Source organism: Marmota monax, unplaced genomic scaffold (assembly GCF_021218885.2).
Source record: "Marmota monax isolate L192 unplaced genomic scaffold, Marmota_monax_Labrador192_F-V1.1 WCK01_AAM20220418_F8-fsc00011, whole genome shotgun sequence".
Classification (NCBI taxonomy): domain Eukaryota; kingdom Metazoa; phylum Chordata; class Mammalia; order Rodentia; family Sciuridae; genus Marmota; species Marmota monax.
Window position 1 is genome coordinate 23,832,764 of NW_026693082.1, and position 23,326 is coordinate 23,856,089.

The window sequence follows — 23,326 nt, forward strand, 5'->3', positions numbered from 1 at the left end:
CTGTTGAAAATGCATTTGTTATACCTAACCTACAAAATGTTATTGTATACTGTAGAGTACAATTGTTGTCCCTCAGCTCACTGCTGCTACTACCCAACATCAAAAGAGATCATCATACTGTATTACGAATGGCCTGGGAAAAGATCAACATTCGAAGTTGATTTCTTCAGATGTGTATGGCTTTTGTACCATCATAAAGTTGAAAACTCATAAATTGAACCATTGCAAGTTGGGAGCTGTCTATATTCCCATTTTATAGTTGAAGAAACTGATGACCTGAGATGTTCAGTAATTTTCCCAAATCTCTCATTTGCAAGTAGTTAAGCCAAGATATAAATGTAGGACTAATCTGGCAAAGCCAGCAGTTTGAGGGAGAAGATGTTGGTTGTGAATCAGGATCTCTAATTACTAATCTCCAGAGGGGCCTCCCACTGTGTGGAGTCTAGCAAAGATCATCACTATGCCAACCACTGTATTCTTGCACCCATTGTATCCCGGTTATTGCTTAGGTCCACCATGTACTGGTTCCCTATTTGCCTGAGTCTGGTGAACACACTCCCATACAGCAAGTGATGCAAGGTGGGCTTAATACTTACAGATGTGTAGATAGCAAAGGATAGAAATCTCAGCTCCCTTGTCAACTGGTCCTTCAAAGCTCAAGAAACCTGCCCAGTGTGAATTGTGTCTTGACTGTGTATGCCCTAATTTGCACCATAGCTGAGGGACCACAAAAGACAGCCTGTCCTGGGTTATATGTTTCTGATCCATATGACTCCTTGGATAAAGCTTTGAAGGACATTGTAATTTTAGGGAAGAGAGGAACAAGTTCTGGGCTGTCCTACACAGTTCTTTCCTGATTTGAGGTATTACCTTCTTAGGAAGGACAGGAACAAGGCCTAGGCGGGTTAGGGATATTTCATTTCCAGCATATTATAGTTATTTTTGAGAACTGTATGTAAGAAAAAGGGGAGAACTGGTTAGGTGCAAGACCACCCAGAGAACTGACCCTCATTGGTAGATAAGCTAGGAGTCATTTGCTTTTTTGACTGCATATAACTTCATTTTCCTAACAATTTCTTATCAAATCCCCCCACCCCACCCTCCATTGCCAGGGATTCTTACTGGAAATATGAAGAAAGGAGACATATGGTTGTTGGGCTGCTGTGAACTACTCAGAGGAGTCTTGAACTCTAATCTATGTGGTATGCCTGGGGGGAATCCCAACACCAAATTACAAACCCAGAAGCATTCAAAGGTCTTGGGGATTTCTTGCATAACTACTATAAATTAAGCTAAGCAGAACCCTGGGTATTATCTACAGCAATGGAACTATGATTAGTGTCCAGAAGTTGTTAGACTTCAACACTGCCAAATGTCTATGGAGGACTCAGTGCCTTCTAGTTATAACAAGATTTTTGACTTTGTGGGAAACTACTACTGTGCCAGGCATTGGTAGATAAATCTATAAGTACTGCTTTATTTGTATTCTGAAAGTGGTTTTGAGATAAAACACACTATTGATAGAGCTTTGTAATATTTTAGAAATTGAAAGTCAAAAAGGCCTGGGAATTGAATTAAGAACTTTTTGAGGACAATTTAAGTATTAGCAAAACAATACAAATCTCTCTCTTGGACAGCTTTAAAATAATAACATCCATTTGTACTGCATCAAAGTGCAATTTATGAGCCATTTTCACATATGTTATCTCATTTGGCCCTTAAAAACCCCTAAAAGACAAGACAGGTGGGGTGATTATGATCAATATTCCCATCCTACAAATGAAGCAACTGAAGTGCAGAGGTCCCAAAGTCAAATGTCTTTGCCAGGTTTCAAGTTCAGGTCTTCTGCCTCTGTGTCTACTACTCTTTTCCGTGTACCACATGTTGTATGAAATGCTTGGTGATATTTTCAAGGGATGGTGAAGCTCACCAAATTGTTAGCTTGGAGTTAAAACATCAGAAAAATTAGGACTTCCCTAAGGAGGGGAATTTTTTTTTTTTGGAAAAGTCATGCATGTTGGGTAAAAAATGGACAGCCCTGTGGGGAATTTTGTTGGATTCATTTATCACAGTAAAAGAAATCCTTCAGGGAATCTCCATGCTAATGTTGCTGACAGAGTGTACTGAAATTTCCCCAAAGTTAAGGGAAATTCCTTCCATGGTGCAGCCAGCAGAGATCTCATGACAGCTACTATACAGCCACCGAGTGGGAACCCAGAGATGGCAGCTGCTATCTATTCCTCAGATCTAAATTTACAGAGGGAATTCAGCCCCCTGCAAGCATGGAAGTTTCCACCAAAAGGTAGGAAATATTATTTAATGCACATTCTACATTTCACGTTTTACCCAAGTGACAGTATTCAACATCATCTGAAAAACAGAAAAAAAAAATGTGTATCTTTCCATTCTTAAGCAGAACTCTATACTCTGTACTATACTCTGAAGCTAACTATTTTAGCTATAAATAGACATTTTAAGTCATGTGTGGTGGCACATGTCTCTGATTTCAGTGACCTGGGAGGCTGAAGCAGGAGGATCTCAAATTCAAGGCCAGGCTGGGCAATTCAGTGAGACCCTGTCTCAGAAATAAGAGGTGGGGGGAGTGGGATGAAACACAGTGGTATAGTTTCCCTTGATTCATTCCCCAGTACTGCAAAACAAACAAAAAGCCAAAACCCAAACTAAAATAAAACAGAAAATAGGCATTTTAACTCAAATCTAATACTAGTCATGAAATTTGGACAAGTTTTATAAAATACAATCACTGTAGAGATCATTTGATCATGTGATTATAGGGTTGACCAAGGAGAATGTTAAGGTTTTTTATTAGTGTCAATTGTAATAGGTTTAGGAACTTTTACAAATTTTTTTGTTTTGGAAAATAATACACAGCTGCACACTGGGAAAATTGTAAGTGGAAATATTTCAAATTCTGAATTTTGCCAAAATATATTTTGTCATAATTGTCTTCCAAAACATAAAAATGCTAGATTTGGGAGGCCTAAATTCAAGTTGTGGCTCAGCCACGAATTTGTACATGGCCTGGAAAGTCACTCGCCTTCTCTAAGTTCCTTTTTTCTTGTGTTTAAAATGAAGTAGTTAGATGATCTCAAACATGAAGCTAGAATAGCAGAGTTCCACTTGTTAATAACAGCTTCAGGGTCTCACACAGTAAGTGGTATATGCTTATTATTCTATAAATATATCTTGCATGAAGATATATATGGTGATTTACCATTGCAGCATCCCACAGTTCTGTGGTAGAAAAGTTTGAAAATATTCTAAAAAATCGGAAATTGTCATAATATAAACATGTATGTGTGTGAATGTGCACACAAGCAAACACACACATAAACACACACAAAATGAAGAGTTGCCCAGTATTAGGTGAGTTTTACATAATTCCTTTGGTAGAATAGAAAAAAATACTTTAGAATAATTGCTATCCTACATTTATTGGATTAATCTAACTTCCCAGTGAATAATCAAATTTAGGGAAGAATGACTTAGAATTTTCAGAAACAGATTTTTCATTGAGACACTTTTTGAAAAGAAAAGGCTTAGAGATTATGTATCTTTATCTATCTATCTCTTTATTCATACATGCTAATGAAGGAGCAATCTAAGGTAACTAATTTAAAATCAAATATATGTTTCCATTTATGTCCTTGCAAAGTAAAGATATGTTAGCAGTAGGCTAAACTGATGGAAGTTTTTTTTTTTTTTTTTGATCTTATCTCTTAAAGCACACCAAGCTGCTAAAATTGCTCATCTTATTCCTGACTCTTCACTCTCCCAAAATACCTCATTTTACACTTTTGTTTACACAGATTTTTTTTGAATCGTTCTTTTCTTTTCACACAGCTTCTCTCTTTCCTAACCAAAAATCTTTTGCTCATTTACCTAAAGAAATGAATAAACAATTAATTTCCCTGAGGCAGTTGCATTTAAAATGAAAACCATTTCCTAAATAAATCTCAAATTGGCCAAATTTCAGGCAATATAATGAAATCTCATTAGATTTCAGAACTTTTTCATGTCCCTTAAAACATATTCCTAGGTAACTGTCTAGCACCATGATTTTTCAAAACTAAAAAGCCACAGAACTCCTACGGAAAGGAAAATTAGTATGTAGAAGAAGAGATAAGAGGTTTAAGTGCTAGGTTAAAGCAGGGATGGAAAATCCAAACCTTTCCCACTCACCCCTGCATCCCTCCACCAGACATCTCTGCAGTAGTACACATCCTATAACAGCCTTGGTAAAAAGCCAGCTAAAGACAGGTGTAGTGGCACAAACCCATATTCCCAGCAGCTCAGGAGGCTAAGGCAGCAAGATTGCAAGTTCTAGGGCAGCTTCAGCAACTTAGAGACACCCTCAGCAACTTAGTGAGACTGTGTCTCAAAATAAAAAAGGACTGGGCATGTAGTTTAGCAGAAAAAAAAAGAAAGAAGAGTTCAAAAGAGAGGAAGCCAGCCCATATTCTCACACAAATGCGCACATGTAAGGTGAGAGAATGGGCACTACACAAAAAGATACCCCCATTCTTGTGTATCCTAAAGGAGCCTGTAGATTTCTATTGCAACAATGTCTCACGTGCACCTGGGTTTTGTTTTTGTTTTTGGTACTGGGGATTGAACCACTGAGCTACATCCCCAGCCCTTTTTGGTATTTTATCTAGAGACAGGGTCCCATTGAGTTGCTTAGGGCCTCACTAGTTGCTGAGGATGGTTTTAAACTTGGGATCCTCTTGCCTCAGTCTCAAAAGCTGCTGGGATTACAGGCGTGCACCATCGTGCCTGGCTGTAGTTTTTGTTTGTTTATTTGTTTTTAAACACATTGAGAATGTGATAAAACAAGGAGTGAACAGAATTAGAAATTTAGATTTTGCCTCTTATCCTCTACTTGCATCTCACATTTGGAACTTCAGTGTAGAACATGGTTGTTGTATGATAAACATAGCTACTACTAATCCATTAGAAGAACTGGTTTTCTCTAACTTGGGTTTTCCCTTATTCAAATTTAATTCAACCACCAAAATAATTTTTTGCAGTAGTACACAAATGTCCCAATGATATTTTCACAGCAAAAATGATTTTGAAGAAGATGGCATCCATAAAGACCTCACTGGTCCTCTTTTGTTGGGCTTTAGATGTATACTTCTCTCTCCTCAGGTACCTTGAAACCCAACAGTCCCTAAACAAATTCTTTCACCTTCCCTACAACTTGCTCCTTTTTTGGGTTAATGGTTAAATGATCTGGCCACCTGAGTTGTCAGGAAATTAAAACCATAAAGTCACCATAAAAACCACCACCATTCAATTATTGGGACTGTAAGATAAACCCATCATGTAGGTCAGTATTTTCCAACCTTAGCAGTGTTGATATTTGGGGCTGAATAACATCTGTTGTGGGGGGCTGTCCTGTGCATTGTAGGATGTTTGGCAGCATTCCTGGCCTCTACCCACTAGATGCCAGTAGACCCACCTCCTTGCAGGCTTTACAATAAAAAAATGACTCCAGGCATTGCTCAGTGTCACTGGTGGCAAAATCAACTCCTTTTGAGAACCACTGATGTGAATTATCTCTTGTTCACATATACTATATGGTGAGAATACTTAACTTTGTGTCACATTATACAGATGGACTTCTGAAGAATTAAGAGAGTCATACCTGGTAGAATTGGTCTCAAAGTACTAGAAAAGCTGCCTCCCATTTCCTCTTCTGCCTCTGATGTTCAATTATCCCTTGCATCTTGTTTTTCTTTTTCTTTTTTTTTGTCTGTGTAAATCTTTCATTTGGAAAGGTCTCAACATGACTGTAGTTAGGCTTCCTGGCTGAGACTTCTGGCAGGCTGTTACATTCTTTAAAAAATCTTTATTTTGTTTGTTTGTTTATTTGTTTTATGTGGTGCTGAGGATTGAACCCAGTGCTTCACATGTGCCAGGCAAGCGTTCTGCCACTAAGCTACAACCCCAGCTGTTACATTTTCAATATGCAGCCAGGGTGGGGAACTGACTATGTTATGGTTAGTCAAGGCCGGAAACACTATGATTCAGCTATAGAAATCAAGGTCATAAACCTTAACTTGAGAGCTTGTGCTCCCATCCCTTAACTAACCTGTTGGCAATGTGCCTTCTTTGTTTGACATGCATGTAAAAAGGGCCTGTGGAAGTGGGCTAACGTGGAACTGGCTGGGGGCTGAAGCTGAAGCTGGGGGCTAGCTAATGACTGTGGCCACCACTGAATAAAGCATGTCTACTATCCTAACTGCATCTGGCATCTTCTTCTACCTGCTGAAACCCAAATCCGTTTCCTGAATCAGAGCCCCTGCACGACACCCTACTTTCTATTTCCTGTGCAACTGCCTATGCTCAGATATGTATTGCTTATCTAGATGATACTAGGCTTTTAGTTTATCTCCCTGATTTCAGTCTTATTTTTCAATCTCCTTTTCACATTGCTAGGAGTTAACTTTCTCAAGTAGATATTATTATATAACTGCCCTTTTGAAAATCCTCCTTTGCCTTCCACATTGCCTATAGCAGGGGTTCCAAAGGGAGTTCCTGGGATGAGCAGTATTGATATCACCTGGAAATTTGCTGGATTGCCAATCCTTGGGCCTCACTGCAGATCTATTGAGTCAGAAATGCCTAGGTTGGCGCCCAGATACCAGTTTTTTTTTTTTTTAATTTTTTATTGTGGGTTGTTCAAAACATTACAAATTTCTTGACTTATCATATTCCACACTTTGATTCAAGTGGGTTATGAACTCCCACCTTCACCCCATACACAGATTGCAGAATCACATCAGTTACACCTCCATTGATTTACAAATTGCCATACTAGTGTCTGTTGTGCTCCGCTGCCTTTCCCATCCTCCACCCTCCCCCCTCCCCACCTCTCCCCTCCCCTCCCCTCCTCTCTCTCTACCCCCTCCACTGTATAACCCTGAGGGTCTCCTTCCATTACCGTGCAATTTCCCTTCTCTCTCCCTTTCCCTCCCACCTCTCATCCCTGTTAAATGTTAATCTTCTTCTCCTGTTCTTCGTCCCTACTCTGTTCTTAGTTACTTTCCTTATATCAAAGAAGACATTTGGCATTTGTTTTTTAGGGATTGGCTAGCTTCACTTAGCATAATCTGCTCTAATGCCATCCATTTCCCTGTAAATTCTATGATTTTGTCATTTTTTAATGCAGAGTAATACTCCATTGTGTATAAATGCCACATTTTTTTTATCCATTCATCTATTGAAGGGCATCTAGGTTGGTTCCACAGTCTTGCTATTGTGAACTGTGCTGCTATGAACATCGATGTAGCAGTGTCCCTGTAGCATGCTCTTTTTAGGTCTTTAGGGAATAGACCAAGAAGGGGAATAGCTGGGTCAAATGGTGGCTCCATTCCCAGCTTTCCAAGAAATCTCCATACTGCTTTCCAAATTGGCTGCACCAATCTGCAGTCCCACCAGCAATGTACAAGTGTACCCTTTTCCCCACATCCTCGCCAGCACTTGTTGTTGTTTGACTTCCTAATGGCTGCCAATCTTACTGGAGTGAGATGGCGGATACCAGTTTTAACACACTGAGGCTCACTGCAATTTGAGAACCTCTGGCCCTCTGATAGAGCTCTAACACTTTAGGAAATAGGAAACCTGATTCTCTTCCCACCATGTCCCTTACCACTACCTTTTCTTCTTCTTTCTTTCATTAGCTATCAAAGATCTATTTGCCTTTTTGTTCTAAGCATCAATAATGAAGCAAGACAGTCCTGCTCCTAAGGGGCGTGGTGACCAGGCCTGGGGTACTCCCACCATACCATACCATGCAGAATTTACTACACACCATGGCATTTTAAGCCACCAAGCCGCTACCATAGCAGCTCTTGTGAACTTCCATGCCTTTTGTGGCTCACTCTTAATTGTCCCTTTTCTTGAATTAGGTTTTTCCTCTGTCTCGCTTAACACTTCTGCCCATAATTCATTTACTACGGTTGGCATTAGTATTTATTTACTAGTGTCCTAGAATACAGGAAGAGCCTTCTAGCATCTTTGTATAGCCAGCATTGTGACCATGGTGATCAGCCTGGCACAGATTGGAATCATCTGGGCATCTTTAAAAATGTTTTGTAGGCCCCGACTTACAAAAACAGTCTTACAAATCCATATTTTTTAAAAAAGTCACACCATAGTGAAATCATTGCATACTGTCCAGCACAGAGCAAATATTTAATATTTTTTGACCATCTGGTCAATTACTCAGCAAGGTTATCTAGAGAATCAACTCTATGTAGTCCTCAGCTTGCTTCTTTAGCTCCATGGGTTTTATTACCATTTTTCTTTTGATTTCACTTTCCATTTCCTCTAACTAGAAAGGACCTTCCTTGCAACAACCAAACAGCAGTTGTAACTGGAATCTCAAGATAATATTGTTCACAGTTTCAAACATCTAACATTGACCCCAATTAGGGTTACCTGTTAAACCATTCTAAAGTACCCAGTCGCTTTGAGGCTCCTCCCTCACAAGTGTCCGGTGGATCCTAAGGATCCTTCTCAGCTCTCAGGTGGTTGTGAGACCTTAAGCCAACTCACCTGCAGCTGGGACAGTTAGCTCAGGGCGTGTTGGGGTGGGGTCGCGGCCCAGCTGTTAAACCTGCACTAAGGTCAGAGGGCGCCTGGGAGGAGCATAAATGGGGAAATTCTCCCGGGCGGGCGCAACCTGTGGCTAGTAGGGAGAAATCGAAACTCAGCTGTTAAAACCGCTGCCTCTGCTCTTTGGAATCCCCTCTCGAGACTCGCCCAGCGTCCCAGCCTGCATCCCTCCCGCAGCGCGGCGGCCCCGGACCAGGACCGCGGGCTCTGAACCATGTACACCCGCAGTAAAGTGGTGGGCTCCAGGCTCGGCGCCACCCCTGCCTCCCAGGACCCCAGTGGCGGGCGCGGGGAGCTGGGTCCCTTGCAAAGCCAGAGACAGGGTGTGGAGGCGGCCCCTGGGGCCCCTTCGCGGGAGAGCCTGGGCCACGCGGGCCAGGGGAGGTAAGTATTTAACCACCTGTGTTGGCGGGTGGGACCCCGGCAAGCGTGCTAGCAGGCACCGTCGTAGTCTTTGGAGCCCAAAAGCATAGGGGCCCAATAACAGAGTTTTTGAGAGAATGAAAAAAATTTGCATAAATGAAAACATCCAGGAATTACCTTATCCTACTCCAATCAGCCAGTTTGTGGTCCTTTACTGAATATCCCAACCCCGCCCCACTCTTCTTTTAAGAACATCCTTTTAGGCCAGCCTCAGCAACCTAGCAGAAACCCTGTCTTACTATGATAAATTAAAAATAACATAAAATGGGCTGGGGATGTAGCTCAGTGGGAGAGCGCACCTCCCCTCCCCCCATCCCCATTACTAAAAACAAAAATAAAAAGACATAGACACGGTTTTACTGTTTGTGACTGGCTACAGAGGTGAAAGGGATGGGTGTGGAGAAATCTCTTATTAATTTTTCAATTGTCTTAAGTATTTATACTCCAACTAGGTATGAAAATAAGTATCCCCTAATTGTGTAAAACTATTGTGCTGTAAATGGAATCACCAGTCAGATGTCAGGGTAAGGACCAGGAAGGACTGTGATATAGAGCACAGAGAGGATCCAGATGTTGCCCTGGGGAGCAAGCTTTCATCCCAACCAGACGCCCGCATAGAGGAGCCTCCTGGGAGCAGAAGAGTGGGGCTAAGAGTGAGGATTGCAGGTGAAATGTGCCCTGAGCAGGGACAGATAAGTGGCATTTATTCTTAGTCTTTGGTTCAGGGACTGCAGGATCCTGGACACATTTAGTATGCTGGGGGGTCATCTATCCTCTTCTTCCACCCAATGGAGGGAGCTCCTTTCACACTACCCTACAGTTTGTAAATACATTACTATCTTTGAAGTGCTGCCTCTGAATTGTAACTGTTCAGTCTCATGTGCAGTTTCTTCCTTTTCAGTTACTTCTTTTTCAGATGAAAGACAGACATTGGTTGCTAAGGAGTAGTTATAACCTTATGACCAATAAATAGAATTTCTTTCATCCCTTGAATTCTGAAAGTATCAGGGCTTTAGCATTATTCACCTTAGGGTTACCCTAAGATGGGGTGGATCATCTGTACGTCAATTAGAGATTGCTGAATTTCTCTTCTCAGGATAATTGGCATCTTGTTATAATAGAAGCTCATTAATTACATGTAACCTACTGACTATGAGTTGCCACATTTAATATCAGTTGAGGTCATGGATATGTGGTCTCATGTCCATGAGTGGTTAATGATAAAATAATTTACATGATATTTTTCTATTAAAAAGTATCTATTTAGATACAACCATTTGTATGCTTGTATCATAAGCATTAGCAATTGTAGCTGTTTTCTTATTTGATTTACTTCAGAATCTTGCTGGACAAAATTGCTCAGAAAGGGGCAATTTTCTGATTAGTTATCCAGGATTCAGTACCCTGAAGACTTCATTGCATACTATTTCTAAGAAGATTTGCAAATAGACCATTAGAGAAATTCCTGGAAGACTTCAATTATCTCTCAATTTTTTTCTTTTTCCATGTGACTTAGTTGCGGTAAGCACAGCATGACAGGGTATATTCGTTTTTAGGTGCTTAGTATCTAAAATCCTGTTTGGGCCACTCTGGATTTTTCTTATGTCTCCATTACTTACTTATATCCATTTTCTTAGTTGACTCCTTTAATGGAAGTGGGAAATAAAGGAGAATAGTTGAGTGACAAATAACATCTCAGTAAAATCAACAACAGTAAAAAGTTAGGGTTTTATTTTGGGGTAAGAGAGAAATCGGAAGCAATTTAGAGAGGATAAAGTGCTTTAATAGTGAAATTCAGTTCATCCACAGTATGAACTTACTTTTATGATAGTGGGTTGAAATTTAGTCTTGTATGCATTCATTTGAGGAGCCCCATGTCAGGATTAGTAACATGGGCTTTGATGCTAGGTGACTTTGGGTTCAAGTTCTGATTCTGTCATTATTTGCTTTCTGAGATGAATAGATGCTTTATGCCTCAGTTTTCTCATTACTTGAAATAACACTAACCTTCAAGAAAATGTTCAGTAAATATTAGGAGCTTATAGCCTTGACTTTATTTAACAAATGTATTTTGACCAAGTACTATGCTGTCACCCTTAAATAGAATGACTGTGTTTTGAAAAAAAAAAAACAACACCCATTTAGAACATCTACTTATATATATACAAAAATTGATGGCAGTCTGTTAAAACTGATGATTCCTGAGGACCTCTGATAGACTATCAGGCAAGCTTAGGTTCTTGATGATATTTGAATTTAAGTAATTATAAGTATTTACTAATTCATATTGTTTTCCCAGTTATTTTTACCTGATGATTATGTCCCTAAATTTCATATTCACACAGATTTAGAAAAAAAAAGCTTATATAAACTTCTAATTCAAAGTGATCATTTATCTTCCCCTCCAATATTTTGCTTGCTTGTATATATCTTTCACTCATCACATCTAGATAGAGTCAAAGACATGGGGTTTTAACTTGATTTTTACCCCATTCTGGGCAATAGGCTCTTGCCTGTCCTAGTAATAGAGGTTTCACTTCATTCCAATACTTGTCTATTATCATAGCAGGATGTGGTCCTTTAGCTTGATGTTGTCTGAAGGAAATAAAAAGGTATTTTGAAAATGAAACCATAATGTAGAATTTTACTGCAGTTACCTTTAACATAATTTATATATAGATTTAGTTTACCTTAACATATTTGTGGCTGGCTTTATATTGAGTACTGTAGAGACTTAAAGATGAGCAATAATAGCAGCAAATCCTTATGTAGTGCTTACTGTGTAATGATGCATTTCACATACTCAGTCCTCACAACAGCCCTATAATAAGAGGATCTTTCGCTCTCGATAATTTTAAGCATAGGAATAAATAACCATTCAACAAAAAAGACCTTATGAAACTCACTGTCTAATTGATGGGGCAGACATTATAAGGTAATTACATGAATAATCTTTATGTGTGGTATAAAGGAAAGCCAGGGTCTGAACTAGTCTTGGCAGCAGGAAATTCTTTCCTAAGAAGTCATGCCTGAGCTGCAACCTACAGGATGAGAAGGAGTGTGTGTGTGTGTGTGTGTGTGTGTGTGTGACACCAAATATGTCATTTCAACACCAGCTAAATTCTGGCACCACTGTGTATCCTATAGTTCTATCCAATTCTGACCTCAACTGCCCAGTGTTAGTGCAGTTTCCACAAACTTAGGGTTCAGCCCACAAGACTGCCCCCAATTCAGACTTCAGACACCAGCTGCAAATGCAGTTGTCAGCCGATAGATTGCAAATTTGGGGATTTCCCATAACCTTTCCCTTCCCCCAGTTTTGATAATTCACTAAAATGAATCAGAGCTCACAGAAACCACTAGACTTAGAATTACAGTTTCATTATAAAGGATCCAACTGAGAAATGGCCAAGTGGAAGAGAAAAGAGCAAGGTACCAGAGGCAAAGATGAAGGGTGCTGTGCAGACCGTGTCTGTGTCCAGTCTGGGTAGGCCACCCACCCAGCACCTTGATGCATTTGCCAACTGGGAGCTCCCCAAACGTGGGGTCTCAAGAATTGTAGAAGCTTCATTATATAGGTGTAATTACCCAAATCACTGGCCATTAGTGGCTGAACTCAATCTCTACCCCTGTTACCTGCTCAGAGATTGGGTTAGGGGCTGGAAGTTTTAACTGTTTAATCACATAGTTGGTTTTCCTGGCCACCAGCCTCCATCCCCAAAATATCCAGAGATCCCCACCATGAGTCCTTTCATTAGCATACAAAAATTAATGGTCACTCAGAATTCTGAGGGTTTAGGGAGCTTGATGCTGGCCTAGGGGACAATGATTATGTATTTTTTTTTTTTTAAATAAGAGTTTATATGGCCTCTGTGGCAGTCAGAGAAACTTGTCATTCAGATCTTCTCCTTCAAGAGAACTTAACTGTGGGGAATAGAGTCAGTTGACATCCCCAGCTGCTGCCTTTTGCCTCTGTCACACCCTTGGCCCCAGTGCTTACTTATGCTGCCATCTTCCCAGCCGGGTCTGGGCATCACAGGTTCTAGTGCCAGCCTGACTCCTTACTAACCCAGCCAACACTTTTTTTTTAATATTTATTTTTTTTAGGTGTATATGGACACAACACAATGCCTTTATTTTTATGTGGTGCTGAGGATCAAACCTGGGTCCCACCTGTGCTAGCCGAGCGCTCTACAGCTGAGCCACAACCCCAGCCCACTTTCTTTTTTTGTACTGGGGATTGAACTCAAGGTCACTCTACAATTGAGCCACATTCCCAGCCCTGTTTTCTATTTTATTTAGAGACAGGGTCTCACTGAGTTGCTTAGCACCTCGCTTTAGTTGAGGCTGGTTTTTGAACTGGTGATCCTCCTGCCTTAGCCTCCAAAGCTGCTGGGATTACAGGAGTGCGCCATCATGCCTGGCCCGGCCAAGACTTTCTAAGAACTGTGTAGCACTCTGAGGCTCTTTCTTTTCTTTTTTTTTTTTAATTTTTTTATTGTTGGTTGTTCAAAACATTACGTAGTTCTTGATATATCATATTTCACACTTTGATTCAAGTGGGTTATGAACTCCCATTTTTACCCCGTATACAAATTGCAGAATCACATCAGTTACACATCCATTGATTTACATATTGCCATACTAGTGTCTGTTGTATTCTGCTGCCTTTCCTATCCTCTACTATCCCCCCTCTCTGAGGCTCTTTCTACTCACCCTTTCTTCCTTCCTCTCAGCCCTTCTCTTGTTCTCAGGCTTTCCTGCCTATGCCTGCTTCTTCCCCTTTTATCCTCCACAGGCACTCCCCTAGTCCATCTCTTGCTTGTCTAACCCCATCTTGGTGTCACCTCCTCAGAGGGCTCAAAGTGGCACAGTCTCTGGGATACACCATAACCAAATCACAATAGTGTGGACTCTCTATGTCCATTGTTGGCATACTATCTGTGCATATTCAGGAAACCCACTCTTTTTTTTTTTTTCATTTCTTCCCTTGGGGACTAGGGGATATTCCCCAGCTCTGCTTGGGGGGAAGGAAATAACCCATGGAACTGAAACTTTTCCTTCCCTTTATTCCCAAACTTTCAAAGGAGATGAGGGGGAGATTAAAGGACAGCTTGGTAAGAGCACTTATGAATGGCCAATTCCTTATTTCTCTTTTTCTGTCTTTAAAAAGCATTGTGTTTGTTTTGCATTTTGTAAGATGAAATATAAGGTGGAATATATGTTAATGAGGTCATTAAGTTTTAATATTTATTTTTTTATATATTGAAACATTGAAGTATGGTTTTTACCATCTAAAACAGAACTTAAATTATTCTTGACTCACCTTGTTACATCTGAACTTGTTATGGAAAAATCATCTTAGCACATTTTGTCTCATGGCCCTAGATGTGGAACTCCTATAAAACTTAAATATGGTGTATAACATGCAACTGTATAATAATATTAGTTAATATATAAGCTATAAATTATGACTTCCAACCCATTTTAATGCACCTGTGTCAGTTTCATTGAAATAGTAACAGAATTGAAAACTTGTGACTTAATGGGTTAAATCAAGTGCAAGTTTTTGCAGAGTTATTTGTATCCATGAGAACTGCTTTCACTATTTCTTCCTCACCGCAGCACTCCAGATTTCAATTTCCTCTCTCCATATGATTATGAGGAAATGGGCTTTTGCCCATAGATGCTAAATGGCATGAAAGCATCGGCTTATTACTCCTTCCTGGAGATGAAGAACTGGATAATGCTGGCATTCCTTTCAGTGTTATGAAATAATAGTCCATCGGAAGAGAAGATCTGTGATTGATGCTAATGAGTAATCTTCCTGATGGCTCAATATAGGTGGTTTTTCACTGGGGAATTATTTAACTCAATCCCTAGACAAGGCTCATAAGCATTCAGGAAGTTTTGTAAAGTAACAGATAGTATTTAACCCCTAATGATATAATGATATGGTTCTATAAACTGAGTAGGGGTCTTGACAATTACCAAATCTAATACCTAACTAATTAGTAGTGCCCTGCCTATTTAACTTATTTTTGAAATGATAAATGTAACAAAGCATTGTAACTCTGTGGTAGTATAAAGTAAATTAGTTGTGCTTAGAATAGTTAAACTGAGGATCTCTGAAAATCCAAAATAAACAAAATAACAATCAGTACTTCATGTATCTCAAATGTTTAACTGTGTGCTAGACCCTGAGCTAAGTATGTTACATACATTATTGAATTTTATCTTTACAATAAACACTTTGCCATTTCACACAAGTTGAGGAAGAGAAAACGTTCTCATTGCTTTTCTTATTCATAGAGTCAGTACTCAAACCTAACTCTGTCTACCAAAGTCTTGTTCATGTCTATTAGAGCTGGAGGAAAGAGTGATACTGTAGCTAGCTGATGTCTTATTGTTTTATTTTCACATCAAGAAGAGAAAGAGAGTGTTAATATAGGAACAGTAATATGAAGTTTATTAATGACTGTAGGGGAAAAAAGATCTCTTTCTTTATTCATCCCTAGCATCATGTTTGAGACTCCTATAACAAAAGACAAATTAACAAGTGGAAAGCAGACACATTTATTTAATGTCAATTTTTAAATTTTTTAAAATTGTAGATGGATACAATAACTATTTTATTTATTTGTTTTTATGTGATGTTGAGGATTGAACCCAGTGTCTCACTCGTGCTAGGCGAACACTCTACCACTGAGCCACACCCCAGCCCCTAATGTAAATTTTGTATGAGCTGGGAGCCTTCAGAAATGAAGACCCAAAGAAACATATAAACCTTATTTTTATGCTTGGAACTGATGAAAGGTCGACTCTCATGTAGAGGTATGATTGGTCGAAGGGGGTATAATAATAACTTCCTTTTGTTTAATGGTAATAAACTGGGGAATCTCAGCAAGCCTAAATGTCAGATTCTTCTTTTGTCTCTCTGCCTTCATTCATTTCCTCTTTTCCTCTGGGTATAGGGAGGATTGCTCTGAAATGACCGGCTTTAGAGAAATGTCAGAGAATTCTGACATTCTGGCCCCCTTCAAGAGATGAGTGATAGGGAAGGTCAGAGAGATCTTCCTGTCTCTGCTGTGTGCTCAAATGCCAAGGTGCCAACGCAGCTTTAAAATGATTTAGATAGAAAAGTAGCTTGCAAGAGCTAAGTTTCTGTGGGGATCTTCTTTTCTGCTATTTCCCACAAATAACAGAGAGCTCCTGCTTGATCAGTTCTTTCACTGTCACTGTTTCTGAGCAACCTCAACCACATAGTATCTTGCAGTAATTTTTCAGACTCCTCACCATAGCCTACTGTGAGCAATTCATTTGACATCATGACCTAGTATGTGCTTGAGTATATACGAGGGTATATATAACTGCAAAAAAATTTCACAAAACAATTCTCACTCTTGGTACATGTGATGCACTCTGACATTTTCTATTGTTGTTCATTAAAAATAAATCTATTGAATTGATTTCATAACCCATTAGTGGGTTACCACCTACAGTTTGAAAAGCATAGTTCTATACGTGGCAGAAGAGATTGAGTGGATGGAGAGAAAAGACATTTTAGTTTGATTAAATCAAATTTACCTTCCTGTTTATGCAGGAGGGTAGAAATTATGGTCCTGTTTAGAATGAATTTTCAACTTTTCTCCCCAGTATGGTATGCATTTGCAGTCTGCCAAGTCTTGGGGAGCAATCATTTTTGTTCAAATACAGTATCGTCAAAAATGAATGGACATTTTTCAAAAAGTCTTTGACAGCTGAAACAGTGAAACAATAAATCAACAGGATGATGAAAGCTTGAAAATACATAATACCTATAATGATCAGTAGAAGCAGGGAAGAAATGAGGGAAAAAATGAGACTTAGTTCAATTACACAGTAAGGTTACTTACTTCAAAGTCAGTAGAGTGCTGTAAGGTTATACATATTGTTAAGGTTAATTGCATCTACTCAGAACATATTTGAATCTGAAACAAAAGCTTAAGAGAAAAGAGAAATAATCAAAGGGAGAAGACTGCCTTTGAAGAGTCTGTTCTACATTAGAGCATCAGCTGATGGTGTTTTCTTTGTTCTGTAATGTTTGTAATCCCCCCACACATCCACACACCAAATATGAAGACTTAAAAGGCAATCCATTAAAGTCCTGTAGAAAAACTGAAGACATTTACCATCATTAAAATTCAAGGGCTAGTATTGTCCAGTGTTTGTTTTAATAAGGTATTAGTGAGAGCAGACACATCATTCTACCTAATCTTGTAAGAATATCTGAGCCCCTTTCTTAAGAAATACTTACTTCAAATATTTCCCCATTAAAAAAATCTTTGAACTACTTTTTCCTGATTATAACAGAACATATTTGAATGTAAAATACCTGCTTGTTAAAAATCTCACACATGTCCAAAATAATATAGAACGTGAAAGTTCCCTGTAATTCTGACTAGAAATAAACATTTTAAAGGCTATTTACACTTGAAGTGTTTAAATCCTTTTTAGTATAAAGAGATCTTTATTTTTAGGTGTAGGTTGCTTTCTTTGACTCCTTAAGCCAAGTAGAAAATCTTAGACCCCTTATGCCCTTTGGTTTCTACAGCCAAGAGAAAGTAATATGCAGAAGACATTCTTTCTAATCTTTATTTTAAAATGTGATTGCTATCTACCACATAGGCAGATAACTGTTTTTCACATTGCTTTATTTCTTAGTTGTACAAGGAAACAACCCTTGTCCTTACAGTGGAATCTTGGATAATATCTCCTATGTCATCCCTCTAAAAATGTTTAATCATGAGGAAAAAGAATTTCCTTAAATCCAGATTGTGAGGCTTCTAGAAGATGATTTAGTGGGACCCTTCCAAAATGTCAGTCATGAAAGGAAGAAAAAAATCAAAGAAATTGTCTTAGATCATGAGTCTACAGACATGCATAACCCATAATGGGATCCATTATGTGGTGGGCATAGTGAGGAATATTGAAATTGAAAGGATTTGGAAATTTGAATATAAGTAGGTAATGCTGTATTAATATTAAGTTCCTTGGGTGTGATAATGTTATTATGGATAAGTAGGAGAATGTCGTTGCTCTTTGGAAATACAAGCTAAAGTATTTGGGGACGATATGTTATGACCCCGAACTTACTTTCATATAGCTCAGAAAAAAAATTAGGTGAGAAAAAAATGTGTAAGACATTAACAAATTGGTAAATACAAGTCAATACTTGTTAATGGCTGTTCAGTTTACTAATATTTAAATTTTGCTTGTTAGGCTTAAAATTTGAGATTACAAAGTTGGAGAAAAAATAGTTCTGGGTAATATCTGCCCCCTTTTCTCATTTTCTCTTTTAGAAACTGGAAAACTTAAGACATGGTTTGTCATGGAGCTGAATGCTTCCTTCACTGTAGGTATATTTCAATATGTTGAAGAACAAAGTCTGGACTCAGAATTATGCTACCATTTGAAAAGGAAGGATAGCTCTTTAAAAGAGATACTATCAATACCACTTTGTTTCATGGACTAGATCTTATTACTCCTATGACATAGGACAAGACTTAGGAATCAGGATACTGAATTTAGAGAAGAGCAGGATTTTGACATTAGAGGGAAGAGTCAGAACTATGGATGTATGTAAAAAAAAAATGGAAAAACTAAAATAAAAACATATATATACACCTATATATAGATGCACATATGTCTACATATACATGTATACATTTATATGTGTAAAGATGAAGCAAAGTGATTAAATCAAGCATGAAAAGGTGTACTAGTGATTCTATTATATACAATAAAATAGGTGTCATCATTACATATAAAGTAGGTGTTCTCCGTAGTCATCTTACACAGGCTTTATGTCCTTCCTATAAAATAAATCTGAAGTTAGATTAGTACAGGGATGATACAGTACAAATAACAGGCAATCAGAACACTTGTTATTTTACAGTATTGTTCTAAGCACTTTATATGCATACCTTATTAGGTAGATAGTTGTTATCCCCACTTTACAGTTGAAAAATAGAAAAATTAATTTGTTCAAAATATGTAATTAGGAAGTAGGAGAATTAGGGTTTGAAGCCAGGCAGTGTGGCATAGATTAGTATTAATAGGTGATTTTACAGAGGGCCAGACTTCTTCTTTCTCTGATGAAATCCTTATGTATAACTTCCATATTCAAGATGCCACATTGACCAAGATAGCTGTTTGAGAACTTAGTTACCACTTTAGCCTTTCAGGAAGGGGGAAAGCAACAAAAAAGCTTTTCTTATCTATCTTCAATTAAAAGGACTTTTAAATAAATTCCTTTTAATGGCTTCCACTTACATCTTAGTGTCCTAAACTTAACCACATTTTTACACCTAGCTATAAAGATTGAAGACTACAGTCTTTTAATTGGTCACATCATCAGCCTGAGTAATACAGGAGTGCTGTTAGTAAGGAGGAAGTGAGAAGGAATTTTGGGAAGGACCAGCATCTCTTCTAGTTTAAGAATTGAGGCGAGTCAGGCATAAGTGGAAATAAATAATATGATCAAGCTATCTTTTGGACTTTGGAAATGCAAATAGGATATCTAAGGAAGAAAAATTTAAATGCAGTTCATACTCCCTGAATAGCTTCGGAGAACTATAAGAATTTTCTCCTGGATAATGGTCTGTGCAAAGCTTTTTGCTTTGTACATCCTGCAGGAGTATTAATAATAGTGAATATTTGAAAAACTGAAATTGGTTATATTATAGTACATACATATTGTGAAACACCATATAGCCATTTAGTATTAAGCGTGTTATATGTATAATTAGAGAAACCACTTACAAATGGAAGCAAGATATGCAATTGTACTTAAAATATGATTGCAAACTAATATACTATATAGAAACATCGATTGGTTGGAAATTTGCCCAAATAAAACCATAATTTATGAGGTGAGATTATGAGTGACTTAAATGTTCAAAAAAAGGTTTTTGCATTTTCTTCTATATTTCTTTCAAAATTTGAAATGAAAAATTCATTTTTAAATGCACAGTTTGATATCTATCTATATATGTGTGTGTATATATATAATTTATTTATATATTTTAATTATAAAAGAGTATATATATATAAATATATACTCATCACTCTATCTTGCATTTCTGGTTTTCTCTTAAGTCATAGATAACTTGAGGAGCAATAGATTAAGACATGGACAGAATCAGCTTATAGTGGCACACACCTGTAATCCCAACTACCCAGGAGGCTGAGGCAGGAGGATAGCAAATTCAAGGCAAAATAAAAAATAAAAAGGACAGGGGATGTAGCTCAGTGGTAGACAGTTCATAGTTTCAATCCCCAGTACCCTTCCTCAAAATTTATTATTAATTATAAAAGAGGATACAATAACCCCATTGATGGGTGGTTTTTATGCAAATACCAATTTTCTTATCATTAAGCTATTCCTCCCCCCCGCCCCAGTACTAGGTCTTGGTAGGCAAGCATTCTACCATCCCCTCTAAGCTATTCCAAAAGGAATGTTAATCCTTACTATTCTCCTCTTCGAAAAGGCAGTCCTTCTTGGGATTCTTACATTCTTTTGCTGAATGTGTCACATCCTACCACTCTTTAACCTTAGTTATCCCTTAGGGTTGTTTACCTAGCTGGCAACCTTGAGAGATGAGGTTTACTCTCCCCAAGACAAAACACCAGGCTTGCTGTTACCTGCTATAAAATTGGTGGTTCCCCAAACTTAATGTTTCTCAGTACTGAGATTTATTAGTGCAAATAGCATGTATGTAGCATTCATTATGTTGCCCCCATAAGACCTTGGGCCAGAGAAAACAGATGTAAATAAACTGATGGTCTTATTGCTTGTTGTGCTGTGAGTGATCAAGTCTTCATCTCTGACCTAGGAGTCTCTTCTGCCAGCATCCATGAAACAGTAATGGGTTAATTTATTCACTTGAAAGTCAAATCAAATCAAATCCCAGACCCGATACCTCTGTGTTCTGAAAATATGATTTCCTTATAGCCACTTTTATTGAGGAAGCTATTTTAGATATATTGCAATTATAGCTACCAACTGATCCCCATCTCTACTACTATCCTTGGTTTGGGACCTCTTAAAAATGGTGGTTGTCCGCAGTATTGTATTTCATATACTTTTTTTTTTTTTTTTTGGTACTGAGGATTCAACTCAGGGGCACTCAACCACTGAGCCACATCCCCAGCCCTATTTTCTATTGTATTTAGATACAGGCTCTCACTGAGTTGCCTAGTACCTTGCTTTTGCTGGGGCTGGCTTTGAACTAGTGATTCTCCTGAGCAGCTGGGATCATATATATTTTTTTGGTATGTTTAGTGCAAATCCTTCTTGTTAACTTTTTTTTTTTTCATCTATATTTATGTGGATGTGTTTTTAAGTGAAGAAATACAATAACACAGGTCCACATTGTACAGTTACGCAGATTGATAACTGCACAGACTTGCCCAGCTAAGGTGAAAATTGTTAACTGAAATATATACCAAGCTATGTGCCCCACTATGGGGTTACTTCCTCCACTTGAAAGAAGGGCACAAATTTCTGATTCACATAAATTTTTGGTATCTTACTAAGATGGGGAATGCCTGGATTGTGTGTATGCATATGTCCCTCTTTCTTTATTTCCATAAAGGCATCCTATAGAACGAAAGCCCTGATGATTTCTTGCTTGCTTGTTTATCTTTACCTTCTGGGTGTCTATTTTGGCCCTCTAACAGGGACTGTTAGTTATACTGATGAAAAACTAAGCAACTTCACATAACCTTCTTGGGTATGCAGATCATGTTTTTAGGCTATATAGTTTCCAAGACCAAAGAGGATTCATGAGCCCTCTTAACCTGCAAGATGTGGAATCCTGGATCGGGGTGGTGTAACAGGCTTGGGATCAAGGGTGATTTGCTCAGCCTGATCATACTTTTATTTGTTTTGGGGTAGGGGTGGGGATATTTAGTCTGTTCAAAAAGAACTTTAGGAAACTCTAATGCCTCAAAAATTTTGGCTCATGTTGGTTAAAAACTGTAAACTTCAGATTCCTGCATTGAAAATCATGTAACAAAAATCAATATGGAATCCCATATGTAGAAAAATATCCAATGCCTGATATCCCAAATTCTTTTTTCTCAGTTTATACATACCTAAGGATAAGATATTCATGAACTATGAAAAAGATCAAGCCAATTTTTTTGTAGGATAGTAGACTTTGTATGTCTACTATTCTTCTTGAAATTATCTGCAACTTAGTTATCTACCTCTTTCTAAATTTTTACTTTTGGCTACATTACTTTTTCAGTTAAACCACTGCTGTTCCTAATTAGAAATTTAAATTACATCTGGTGCAGTTTGTACACATCAGGGGATATATTTATGTAATACTCTTAGTCAGCCAAGATACTTTTCATAAATTCAATGTAACATTTTTTTAATAGAGCGCTTATTGATGAGATGTTATTAAAAAAATTGTGCAAAAATGTACACGTGAGATGCAGTTGTGTAACTCAGAGAAACCTCACAAGGAAAATGTCTTTTCTCCTGTTTTTTTCCTCTATGGCACAGAAAGATATTTTTCTTTGTCTTGGGCTAGTCTTTCAGATGTTCCCCCTTTAGTCTGTCTCACAGATGTGTGCTGTCGGGAAGTGAAAGCAATCTCACCAATTGAGACATTTCATTAAATTTCAATGAGATAATTGAGGGAACTCATTTTCAAAAATATATATTTGTTTCAGTGGCTTAAATGTTGCTTAATCAGGAAATGAGCAGAATGCTAAATCTAGGTAGCTTAGTCTTGTACAGATCGACAGCTCGGGAGTCAGCCTGTTGAAAAGAAATGCCACTGAGGTTGAAAACAGCAAAGGCCTTTGCTGCGGGTGGAAACTAATTGGTCGAAAACATTAATAAATCATACTTGATATTAATGTCCAGAAAAAAGCTATGAGAAGGGATGAATATTTTTATCTACCAAGCATTACACTCTTCCACATGATATTAAAAAGTAAAAAGCATATCCTTAGTCTAAAGCTCCTTTTTCTTATTGCAAGAATGAGGAATAAAAGCTAAATTACTTGGCATGGCTTTCTTGTGTATACTTTAAATGTTTTAGATTTGGCATGTTCAGTCAATAAAATATTGCTGCAAGTGTTACCCAGGAATTCTGTTAACATAAAATGTGCATTACTAGGAGCACTGTTGGGGTTATGCTGAGATTGCTTTTGATTAAAAACTCTTAAATCCAGGGCTAGGAATTTTTTTCCCTCT

At 38.1% G+C, this 23,326-nt stretch overlaps 1 protein-coding gene across 7 annotated transcripts in view; it reads left to right on the forward strand.

The window, feature by feature from the left end:
* Positions 1-2,223: 2,223 nt before the first annotated feature.
* The window catches only part of Epsti1 (epithelial stromal interaction 1), a 97,529-nt gene continuing 76,426 nt past the window's right edge, over positions 2,224-23,326 (forward strand). For 2 of the 7 annotated variants that reach the window (XM_046454170.2, XM_046454171.2), the window contains exon 1: positions 8,734-9,030. In XM_046454170.2, coding sequence (XP_046310126.1) covers positions 8,861-9,030 — 170 coding nt within the window. In that variant the 5' untranslated portion in view covers positions 8,734-8,860. Of the gene's footprint in view, positions 2,303-8,728; positions 9,031-23,326 lie in introns of those variants that run through there. The other 5 variants (XM_046454173.2, XM_046454174.2, XM_046454175.2 and 2 more) reach the window with 5 other exon arrangements.